Here is a 12,282-nt window from a genome sequence, read left to right on the forward strand (position 1 = left end):
TTGGGATAAACATGCCAAGAATTTTCATTATGTCATTTAGTCACAGTGATGAAAGAACAGACGACATCCAGGCTACAGAGATACAAAGAGGTATTAAGGTTTATTTTCAGAATACACGCCTGTGACCTCTTTGCCCCAACAGTAAACAAATTTGGGGCAATGGAAGCCTAGCGCTGATGTTCAGTGACAGGCTGTGAGCGAGGGTGGCAGAGGGGGTTATGGGTGACGAGAAGGCCAGGCGGGCTGCTGTCTGTGGCAGTTAAAGCAGCTGGGCCTCAGAGCCAAGCACAGGGTCAGAGCCAGGCCACACTGGTGGGCTCTCCCACATAGCCACTGTCAGATAGATGACGTAGGGTCTGTCCAAAGCCCTCTCGCTCAGGCCCTGAGGAACCCCCAGACCTTCTTTTTTTTACTTGACAGTCTCTTCAGATAAAGCTGGCTGCACGCTAAACAGGCCCAGCAGTTTCCAACTGCTGTTGTCGACCAGCCCAGGGTGGTTTCACTTGATAGGCTCACTGTGAGGCTTTTGGGATGTATAAATTGGCAGTGACATAATTAGCGATGCTTAATGTGGTCTAATGTTTGGTAATGGAGTCACCGAAGGCTATTCAAGAGTGTCTGTATTAAGTTGACAGAAATTCTTCAAGTTGTTCATTTTAACTGCTGAGTCTTGAAACTCTCCAGCACTTTAATAGCCCTGGTATATATAGACCTCTGAAGGTAGAATAAAGAACATATTCAAAGTGTAGTCAGTGGAAACCAAGGGCATTTGACAGTGCCGCAGGAAATAGACAATTTATTATCAGTAACACAGCCTAGGTAGTGGATTATCTATAAAACTTTCATGGTTCTCCCTCAGTGGCAAGCAGCCATAAAACTTCCCAAATGAGGGACTTGTTAATTTACTTGTTAAAGCAAATTAAAAATTTATAAGCGCTTTTAGGTAAATGAGATCCTCTTTCATTGCTGCCCTGGTGGGATTCTCTCTGCCAGATCCTGAGAGGACAGGTTAGCTGTTCTGAAAGCCACAGACGAACAATAAAAGCTGTTAAATTGTTCCAGGTTTTATTACCGCCGCGCTCCGCAGCTGCTGTTGTGCGTAACTAAGGGAAACCGGGAGCTGATGGCTACAGAATCCTACTGAGGCTAGTACAGAGAACTGAGGCCAGTTCTCTCTCCATCTTTTTTCTCTTTTTTTGTAGGATGAGGAATGGGTGTTGGGAGTGGAGTTGCTGGGCCAGGCTGCTTGTGTATGGCTCTGTTTAAAAAGGCCTCTGTGGTTAGAAATGTTAGCAGGCCTACTTTTGTGCTTGATTGCATTGAGTCTGTCGAGCAGCCCTTGAGAATAGGTCAGTGCACTTGTAAAATTCCACTATGGCGTTGGTGAGCATTTTTCAGTAAGTGAGAAAATAATTGACTTCGCATGTAGAAGACAGTGTTGTAATAGCTGTTTTAATGGAGGGGAACAGTGTTAGATTAGATGCATTATCATTTAGACTCCGATCGAGGAATGTAGTCACAATTTTGTCAAATGCTATTACTTCCACTAACGCTGAAAGGACAACATTCTATATTGATTTTTTTCCCTTGTTTAATTAAATCTTCTCTATTGTAAAAACAAGCATCTTGTGCCTCAGTAGAAACCTGAAGACAAGAATTTATGAAGCATGCGAGACATTCGACAGCATTTCTTGTGTTGTAACTCCAATAATGCTGCTGTGAGCCTGTAAAGATGCATATTTGACCTTGGACAGAGATGTTGAAAGGCAAGGTTCAAGAGCTATTCCTCGCGTACTGTATGTTACAATTAAACGAATCAGAGTGTGGACAGTGTATACAGTGAATAGGTTCACACAAACAGATCATTTGCTTGGATATTATCAGTTAAGAGAGAGTTAGCCATCTTCTCTGTTTATCAATAAATTAATTTGTATACCATCTGTCATATTCTTCGCAGATTACTGATGTAAGCCAGTAATAAGACTGAACAAGAGTACACTGTTGTAGAGTAAAAAAAGTAGATTCAAATAACTAAATTGGGAAGACCAAAAACGACTTTTGTACAGATTTGCAGATGTCTTTGATTAGCCACTGCCCTTATACTGGTCTGTTTGTGAACCCTTAGCTTGGGCTATCTGCTCATACATTTGTAAACTAAAAATAATGTGATTTATGACTGATTATTTCGAAATTTAGTGCTTATTAGACCAAAGCGTATGTCTGAATTTTGAAAAAGACGTGAAGCCGATCAGTGATAGTACGAGTGCAATCATAATTGAACTACTGAGTATTGCAGAGATAGCATTACGATCAAGTGAAAACAGATTAAAGCTGCTCTCAGACCTCCGGCCAGCCCACTAGTAATTACTCAGGATAATGTAAGAATTAGCTCATGTGAGAACACAGCAGGAGATTCACCTCAGGGTTTAACGCAATCCTCGGTGAAACACGACAAACGCAAAATGGCAAAAAAACAAAAAAGCATAGAGGACATCGACAAACATGTTAATAGAGTTTTTGGTTATAAAGGCCGACGCTAGTGTCAATGTTCTGTAAATAAAAACACATGATCTCAACAGTGGAGGTAATACGTTACGTCCTGCCTCTGCCTGCAGCCCCACCCCTCAACTGAATGCTCCAAAGATTCCTGTGTGTTTCCAACAGTAATCTGATCAGTTGTCGCGACGGAACTGTCCAAATAAACAGTTACAGTTTGAACCGTTGCTGGTAACTTAAGCACCAGTGTCTTTTTTGTTTTTTAAAAGAATGATTTATAGCAAATGTTGAATGTTTTCTCATTCTCACAGGCTGAACCGTTTCAGCTGCCCTCTTCCACAGCATCCCTCTGACTGCAGATTGAAAACAGGTTGTTGGTTCAGTAAATTCAGACTTGTAAGAGAGACGAGGAAGAAGAGAAAAAAAATCCCCTAACACAGAACAGATTGCAGGAAAACAAGACCTCACTGTGTGGAAATGAATGTCAGATGCACTTACTGCTAGTTTAAATGTTTCATTAGATGCTAATGTCTCGCTGTGTCTTTAAATGTTGTGAAATTAGCCTCTGGAATATTAAAAGCATGTGGTTGTTATCTTCCTACAGGGCCAGTTCTTACCCAGACTGTGCAGATACAGTGAGGTCATTAAGTGAATGCATCTGTATGCCTCAACCTGCATCTTAATTAATGTCTGTATGTTATTGCATCAGTACAAAACACTGCGCACACGTGTCATTTGCCCTCTCAGATTCCAATGCACTGGTGTTCATTACAGCAAATAAAACTGAAGCTTTTTTGTTTAAAAGGCTATAAAAACGCAGAGAATGACTCACGACCGGAACAAATGGGAGTGATCAGATCAGCACCATTATAGAGGAGGTCACAGCGGCACCCACAAACATGGGCTTCCCATTTGGATTTATCTTCAGACGGCAGGACATTCAATTTCAACCTCACTTTTTGGTGGCTCTGACTACCGGCATTCCCTCCATTTGCTTAAGAAATACATTAATCACATCATAAAAAGAAATGAATCCGTCATCTGAGCCTCAGAAAGGGAGAGCGGATGAAGAAAAAAAAAAAAGGCAATTCTCTGAAGTAATTTAAAGGAGCTCAGGGGGAAATTAAAGGGAACAAGCTGAGGGATACATTTTCAAATAGCTGTGTAATCAGGTCCCAAGCTATGTAATAGCCCTGAAAGATGAACCGCTCTTTATTGCAATGTCTTTATTAGACATGTTCTTCAGACATTACACCCAGTTAAATGTGAGCAAGAATTCGGATTTCATGGAGTATGTTATCCACTGATAAGCCAGAATACAGACGGTGTGATTATGTGGTTTCACCGCAGCAGAATCAGTTTGATATCACGTAGATTAATAACAGACAAATCTCTATATCTGTCCCACACTTGCATGGTGATAATCTTTGTAAGCTCACCATATATTAGTTTGGTTCTGGGCGGTGAAGATTTGGTGCAGTGAAGTCTGCGTGCACATTCATACATGCATGAGTGTGCTGGCGTGCACTGACCGGTGTTGTCAGCAGGGGCACTGGCTGGTTGATAAATATTATAGGTCAACATGTTTTGATGCAGGCGCCACAGAGCAGGGCGTAAATAGCATCCCTTGCCCTTTCTTCAAGGATCAGTTCACAGGCCACTGTGGATGAGATACTATTCCCCCTTTTCTCTCTAAAGATATGTAAACTCCCTTCAGACAAACTGGCATTTACAAGAGAAAGAGAGAAAATACGCTCTGGTTTTTGTGGGAATAAAATGTGTTGGAGGTAATTAGTGCTATCACAGTGCAGGGCATTGGTGTGCATGTGTTGGTGCATGTGCCACATTTGTCTGGTGTGTCTTCTCCCCCTACCTGGTCTCAGCGCCGCGTGACTACATAGACATACAGTCACGCACATACACACGCACACACACAAATACAGGCACGTGCATGGACTCAGTCAAAAGGGCCCATCAGGCATTCCCAGAGCTCATACTCTCTTATCACGTTCAGCACTCTGGCGACTCCGTCCGCCTTCCACCCATCATGCAATTCTCCCAAGGAATAGGATTCCTTTCACACCGCTAATGGCTACAGAAGAGGAACATTTTAATTTTAATTATCTGCTCAACTCAAGGGTTCATCTGGTATTCCCCCACCTTGTGCCCTTTCATCGCTCTAAATGATGGCCGATACCTGAAAGGAGAATACTGAAGGGGAGGTTTAAAAAAAAAAAAAAAAAAACACTTTAGTTTTGTGCCCTCCCTTTAGAATAGGAGAGCGGGGGAAAGGAAAGGGCCATCATCTTAGTCCAAGTTCTTTGTATGTGCAGCACCACGCTCGGCTTTTCCTATTAGGTGGCAGAGCCGCCGTTTACTGCACTGTCCCATAAAGGCAGCTTTTTATGTGCTTTGAAATGAAACCTGCAGCGTTCGTCTGGTCTGGAAGGAGCACCATGGGAGCTTCCGAGGACATCAATTACACACGCGGACGGGGAGGATAGACCCCATCTCCTTCCACTCAGCGCTGCACTCTTTTTATTGTTCTCCAGATTTTGACGGGACTGAGATGCTCACGGATTGGCACGTCCCACTCTTTATACGTGTCTTTTAGCTGCATCTCGAACAAAGAGTCTAGGGGATGACATTTGCTGAGCTCCTGCTGCCTCAGCATGTGGTGTCTGCTTGGAGAGGATAGTGGCTCCATTTGAAGGTTCTGGTGGGGTCTTTGTCCCTGTTCTCTGTTTCATGGGCTGTGAGGAGTTTCATACTGCGAGATCAGATGGCGTCTGTCATTGGCAAGCAGAGTCATTGGCGCTGAGTAGACTCAGAAACATGACAGATTTACAGAGACAGCGCTGAAGCTCCTGCCAATTCTCACGTATTCGTGAACTGATATCTCTGGGATGCCTTTCCAAGGCAGCTCTATCCGAGCGGAGCTCCAAACTGCTGTGTTAACAGTTTTATCTACACGTTATTGACTGTTTGTCTCCTTGTGTGTTGTTTTCTGCAGCTGAAGCCGGGGCCGAACAACTGTAAAGGCAGCGACAGTGAGAGTGTGAGCGGAGAATCCAAGCCTTCGTTCAGGAGCAGCTCCAGAGACAGGCTGACGGATGTGAGTACATTTACAAACAGGCTCCCAGCTTCAGGGGTACCTCACTCAACACCTGATCATAGTCTGTCATCCCCTACAAATAATTTCTAATAATCAGGACTTGAGGTCATCAGATTATGAGTCATAGATTCCTCTTTCAGCATTTCATAGATAGACCCCAAAAAAACAACCTCCCATGCTGATTTTTTGTTATGAGGTGAATCCTATACAAAGTTGAATTCACAACCAAGTAACTTACAAACATTTGTGATGTGTCAAGACTCAGAGAGGAGGTATTAATATTAATGATAAAAGTTCTATAGTCTGCAGGAAATATAATAAATTCATAAGATAATGAATCTGCTTAAATAATTCGTTGGATCGCTTCTGAGCACAAATGTTTTAATTCTGCTGTTGTTCCTTAATTCGGGAGTCATTTTGTGTGAAGGGCCTTGCACCTACATTATGACGCATCGACAAAAGGTAAGTTTTTAATGTGAGCAAATGAATTTGGTCAAGACCTCCTTCGGTCTTAAACATATAAAAATCATCCTAAGCAGAGCACTTAGTGGTAAATCTTTAACATCCTAAGTGGCTCTTGGAGTTCTTCACGTGAAGAGCGCTATTTGCATCCTACGCACACTCTCTCTCTCTCTGTCTCTGTCTCTCTCCATGTCTCTCAATGTTTTTTTTCTTTTTTAATGAATGATACAAAAAGGGCTCGACTTGCCCCGCTCCTCATTCCTTGTGGAGCTGAAGGCGAGCATTAACTGACAGAAGAAAGAGCGGCTGTGTGTCCCTGCGCCCTTTGACAATATTTCAAGATGTAAAGCGATCAGGCTCTAGGGACCCCGCTGCCAGACACCCACCCCTGCTCTTTGATTTGTGTGGAGAATCCACGGCGAAGCGATCAGATATCTGGCCATAATTAAAGCTGTCAGCTGGGAGGCGAGCTAGTCTTTGAGAAAGACATGGCCGAACAACTGAAGCAAAACTGATTCTGCGTGTAGCTTTACGATGCTTGACCGGGCATGAAATGAAATAAGTAATTTGATGTTGACAACAGAAACCGAAATGATACTCGCTGATTTCTGTCAGACTGCACTCTGGTGACTGTGCAGCGGCTCACCAGGGCAAATTTGGCTCAGAAAATGGGAAACCTATGGATGACTTATAAGCTTAACTGTGATTCATTGTGATTCACAATAAAGGCATTTAATATTTAATAAATAGTCCTACTACAACACAATAAGCAACAACCTATAATTAAAAAATGATTCATGCTTGATGACAGATTTATAGTTTTGAAGTATACATTTTTCCCTCTGTTATTCAGTTTGTTTTTTTCCATATGCATCCATATCAAACTTATTCTTAATAACTGCATTGATTGCCATGAGGTGATTGGCACAGCGAACTTTGACTGTGATTTCAATAAAGCAAATGCATGTGGGTGCTACATTTAACCAATCGTCATTATTAAAGGGACCAGCAAGAATCCATTTCAAATACTGTGTGTTACTATTGTAATGTGTTGGAGGAGCCGGTGCCTTATATCATTCAGATAATCAGCGTTTGAAATTTTATTGGCAACAATATAATCTGACTTGGCCTCGTTGGACAACCACTTACCTCCATTTAGACCACATGGGTGTGCTGATGTGTACTTTGACTCATAACACACTAATGAAATATGTCTCAACAGTTACATCATCTTCGTCTGCCCTCATTACTGAGTCACTTCCATGTTCCTAACACGGACACTCTCACCATAGCTTCACCTTCAGCTTATTTAATGTGAATACTGTGGGAAGTCATGCTATAAAATAATTCAGCAACTGTCTGTGTTGACTTCATTTCATTTCATCTTATATCTATAATTGCTTTTGAAAATGTCAGTATTTGCAAGCAGAATCCACTCCCCCCCCCCCCCCCCCTCCTGACTTCTTCTCAGGAAGCATCTATGTCCCTGCCTGTAATAACTTCCACCTGAGCTGTCATTTCAGCCACTCAGTACACTCTGGAGAAGAGGGAGCCACAGCCCCGGTTACCCCTGCTATGTCTGGTCAAGACACCCCACAGGAGACTCAGCGTGTCTTCTGGAAGATGGGCAGCACGAAGACAGACTTTTAGACCCCCATGTCAGTTAAGATGGTCAAACTGTGTGAGGCTTCATCTTCAGTCCCCACAGGCTTCTGAACAAGTCCCCTCCAGTCATGCTGTAAAAACCCGCTTCACAAGCTGCAAGAGGTACAAGCCAAAGCTCTTGTAGCACGCTCTGCTCCCCAGACTGAAAGACAGAGGAAAAGGAAAATGACGGGGAACATATTCTATTTTACATAGTTTAGTTTGCCGAAGAGATTCTTTGGGTTTTGTTTATTTTTTTCTGGTTATACAGGAAATCACAGCATACTGTATATTCAGTAAAATAGTATTTTTTATAGTTGAAGGCAGATGGCAGAGTATGTCCAGGTGCCTGTGGTGTATTCTATATCCACGGCAGTCCATGTTCTTGTTTTACTGAAATGTTAAAACTATGTTGGTTGCAACACTGCACAATGCAACTCGACTCCTAATGGGGTTCAGCTACACAGAGACGCTCCCTCGCAGTGCGAAAACAAAGAGGAGGCATCTAAGTCACTCGTTAGTTCCAGGGAGCAGTGTGAGACAGGAGCTAGCTTTGACCCGAGCTGTTCATTAGACCAACAGTTGGCTAATGGTATTTGCTGTAGCACTACCTTCCCCTCATAGAGCGACTACGGCCCAATGAAGCAGATGAACTGTGTTTGCCGACCTGGCACTGGCTGGCAGCGAGATGGAGGCCAGAGGAGGTCAGGCCTGGCAGCCTTCTTTTCTCCCGCTCTCCTTCCCTCCTCACTCCATCCTGCCAGCTCATTAAGGCCTACAAATGGCACATCAGCTCGCCTGTGTCTGCCTCAACCCCAAACCCTCGCTAAATTGGCAGGCTTAGCTGTATTTGCTCTGAAGCACCGGGTTCCCTTTTGGGTTTGTTTGAAGCTGACATGGCAGCCACCCCCCCCCCCCCCCCACACATCCCCCCACCACACCCCACCCCTTCAGTCTGGGTGGCAGGCAGTCGTGAGTCTGCTGGATCAGGGAGGGCAGGGAGCTTGGGATGATTCACTCCCGTTTAGTCTCTGCGGCAAGGGGTGAAATGCCATCATTACCCGGCTGCCTATCAAATAAATTGGCAATTACGGGCCTGGGATTGCGAGTAAACAGCATGTTCCTCCTTTTTTCCATCCAAGGCTCTTGATGAGAAGCGGGTGCAATAGAGAGAAGCTCCGAAGTAGTGGGTCAGAGCCGGCCAGTTGGTGTAAGCCAGCCTGATGAGAGGCACAAGAGGAAGACGTAATGAATGCACCCCTATATTTCAGTTGCCATTTTTTGGGGGGTCAGCAAAAGGTTCCTGTTGTGTCCTGCTTCTAACTGTAACACTGACAAAATTCTGCCTGTAAAATCAAAACACATATAATGCTAGATCATGTTTTTGATATCAACTTTATATAGTACGTGGTGTGGAATCCCTGCTGTAACATGGACTAATGATTTGTGTCTTGGCCAGGGCTGGGCTGTAACACTATTATTTATACTAGCGCGTTATTGGTGTTACTCCAGACAATTTTTCATGCTGGTTTTTCCGACTGAAATAAAAATGTGAAAAATTGCGGGTTCCTGAAATCCATACTCGTGTGTCCTGGCTCCTCGCACGAGAAGGTTTTCTTGCGGTGAAAGTCTTTGAAAGTTGTTTTGTAATGAAACATCTGGAAGTGATACTGTTTAAAGTCAAGCACATCGTCTACCCGTGCTTTTGAAGCGGTTTCAGCCCAAACACAGCTAAAGTCTCTCTAATGGCTAGTAAGACTGAACTCAGTTATTACTGGCTTTCCGATGAAAACATGACAGCCCGGCTCAGAATCCTGTGTGCATGCGGTGAAACCATTTCAAATACTCAAATTACTGCTTTTGGAAACTGATTAATGTCATGAGGAATATTTGTTGTGGTACAGATCTCTATTATGATTAGATCTGCTGGAGCATACCAAGACTGCACATAATGTTTTGTCCTTGACCTTGGAGTACAATCTTTTCCGTAAGCTTCTTGTCTGAACTGAATCACGCTGTCCAAGCAAACTGCTTATGTAATGTGACCAGAGCTGGTCTGCATTACACTATGCCCATCCCACCTCCTCAGTACATTCTCCAATTATTTCCTGACACTCTGATGTAAATGAGGTCGCAGTCCCCCTACATGTCCAGATATGCTGGCCAATTTGCTTCGACACAGAACTTGTAATTGCTTGCATCAATTATCTGTCTCTTTCTCTCTCTGCTTCTCAATAATTTGAAATGTTTCCTATTAGAGACAAGCATTTAGATATGGAAGTAGGAATGTTGTACCTATAATTAGCTCATTATCACGGGATCGTACTCTTTGCTGAGGCCCCAGTGTGTGCATAGTGACAGTGGGAAATAAGCAGCCGATGCAGTGCAGGGATTACCTGACAGTCTTTTAGGCCGTGTTCTGGCTTCTCAGCAGTGATGTAAATAAGTCACTGGTCAGGGCAGATTACAGACATATATACAATATAAATAATATACAGACGTACTGTTTTGTATTCTGTCCTATTATTCAGACAGATGAGATAAGTCTCGAGAGATAAAAGTCGTTTTCATACATGAACTCCGGAAAATGTCCGCTCAACTGGATCAGGACATTTGCCTTTTCCTTTTACATATAAAGATCGCAACAAGAGATTCTCCGATCAGACAAGTACGTGAAACATCGTCATTTACACCAAGGTTTGAGCCTAAAAGTCCACTAGCGAAAGTGGCGATGCTAGCGGACGTAGCCGCATGAACAGACGCACCCCGCGCATGCCCTTGGGCGAGGGTTTGTGCGATGTTCCGTGTGCCCGAGGGTACGTGAACGTGTCTCTGAGGAGGCTATCAGAGGACATTTAGGCTCAAAACATGGTGTAAATGACGCCGTTTGAGTCGAATATGAATGTCGTGGCTTACGTACACTTGGAAGACACCACACGAGCAGTATGGAGGCATGTTATGTTTTTGTTGTTGTTTTATTACGTCTGAAGAAGAGGATTCGGCTGCAACGCTGTTTACCCCTGAGACTACTAAAGTGTTTTGTGGACTCAGACACTTCACCCACCCCTCCATCTGCATAGTGTTGAGTAGATAATGAGTGAATATTCATTTTTAGGTGAACTATCCCTTTAATATCTCAGGATCGTCCAATGCTGTGATAAAATATGAAATTACTTAATGCACAGGGTTTTGACAGACTGACTCATTTTTTGATTGATGCCATCTGGGGTTTCTGTTTATTCATATTGAACACCTGCAACAGATTGTGGAAAATTTTTGCCCCACTGTATTTCTTTCTTTCTAAAAACCTGTGTGCTGGTGAATGGATCTAGTCCACAATCAGACCTTTCCACCTTATTTTCCTCATTCTTTATGCCAGCTCTTGTCGCTGACTCCACAGCCTACTTGCCAGACGATCAAGACACAAGATCACTTGAACTGCCTTACACCTTTGACTCTAAATCAACCTGATGAATAGGCTGTGTCCCAGGAAGTATCCAGACATTCTTATTACCACCCCTGGCACTCAAAATCAAGCCTCCTTTTCTCTCCTCTCCCTCTCTTTTATTTCTCTTCCCTATTTTCTCTCTCATCGCCTGCAGTCAAATTGTCAGAAACAGACTGTGACACTTTGTGACATGGCAGTCGGGCAAAATTATGCAGCGCCTCCATCACCCTGCCAGTGCCCCAACAGCCGAATGTCCGTCAGGGGCCTGCGAGAGGTCCCGCTGCATGGCGTGTCTCTGCAAGTGCTAGGGGCACGCCTGCATCCCTACCTACGTTCACAAGTGTTTAACTCAGACTTGGCTGCATCTACTGTGCATGTCTATATAATTAGAATTAGAGGAGCACAGTGTGATCGTGTGTGGTAACCTTAGTACAACCCTCACGTTGATAAAACATTGCTCTAATTTATTGCTGCTAATTATTTACCGCAGCTTGAGGCCTTCAACACAAAAAAAACACGCAGAATCAGAAGAACGTGACCTTTACTGTTGTTACCAGATACCCAACAAAATAAGGCTCTTTAATTGCTGAAATTGATACAGAGTGAGGGTGGTGTGATAAATATTGTTCAGGCTGATGCTGACTGAGCGCTGTGGATGATAAATCTATTCTCATGGAAGATTAATGGACTGGAGGAGTGGTGTTGAATGTCATTGTTGAAGGTTGAAAGTATTGAGTGCCTGAATCCTATCCATATGTTTTCAGGAATGACATAAATAGGCTCAGCCGGAATCCATTTTGACTTATCAAGCTTAAACCAGTGCCAGAGCCGCGTTGCACTTGCCAAGTATTCAGGCTCTGAGGCTTCCACTGAAATTGGCCATGGCCATGCGCTACCACCCTATTTTTGCGTTTGCCATGCGTCCCACAGCTCTTGGCTACATATTACTTCCGCATTCCCTGTAACCCGACCCTGTTGCCCCAATATTTGATGTCATACCAGGCCCTGGCGAGGGAGTCTCTCCTCTCTTTGTTCCAGCCTTTTCAGTGTGGAAGCTGTTCCGGTGGGGTAAGTTGAATAAGTGGAGCCCGGAGGAATCTCTACAAAGGTCTCACTC

General features: G+C 43.7%; 1 protein-coding gene across 9 annotated transcripts in view; it reads left to right on the forward strand.

The window, feature by feature from the left end:
• Positions 1 to 12,282, forward strand: part of auts2a (activator of transcription and developmental regulator AUTS2 a) — a 297,717-nt gene that overhangs the window by 130,365 nt on the left and 155,070 nt on the right. For all 9 annotated transcript variants that reach the window (XM_034605861.1, XM_034605864.1, XM_034605859.1 and 6 more), the window contains one exon: positions 5,510 to 5,611. In XM_034605861.1, coding sequence (XP_034461752.1) covers positions 5,510 to 5,611 — 102 coding nt within the window. The remainder of the gene's footprint in view (positions 1 to 5,509; positions 5,612 to 12,282) is intronic.

This window comes from Hippoglossus hippoglossus, chromosome 14 (assembly GCF_009819705.1).
Source record: "Hippoglossus hippoglossus isolate fHipHip1 chromosome 14, fHipHip1.pri, whole genome shotgun sequence".
Lineage (NCBI taxonomy): Eukaryota > Metazoa > Chordata > Actinopteri > Pleuronectiformes > Pleuronectidae > Hippoglossus > Hippoglossus hippoglossus.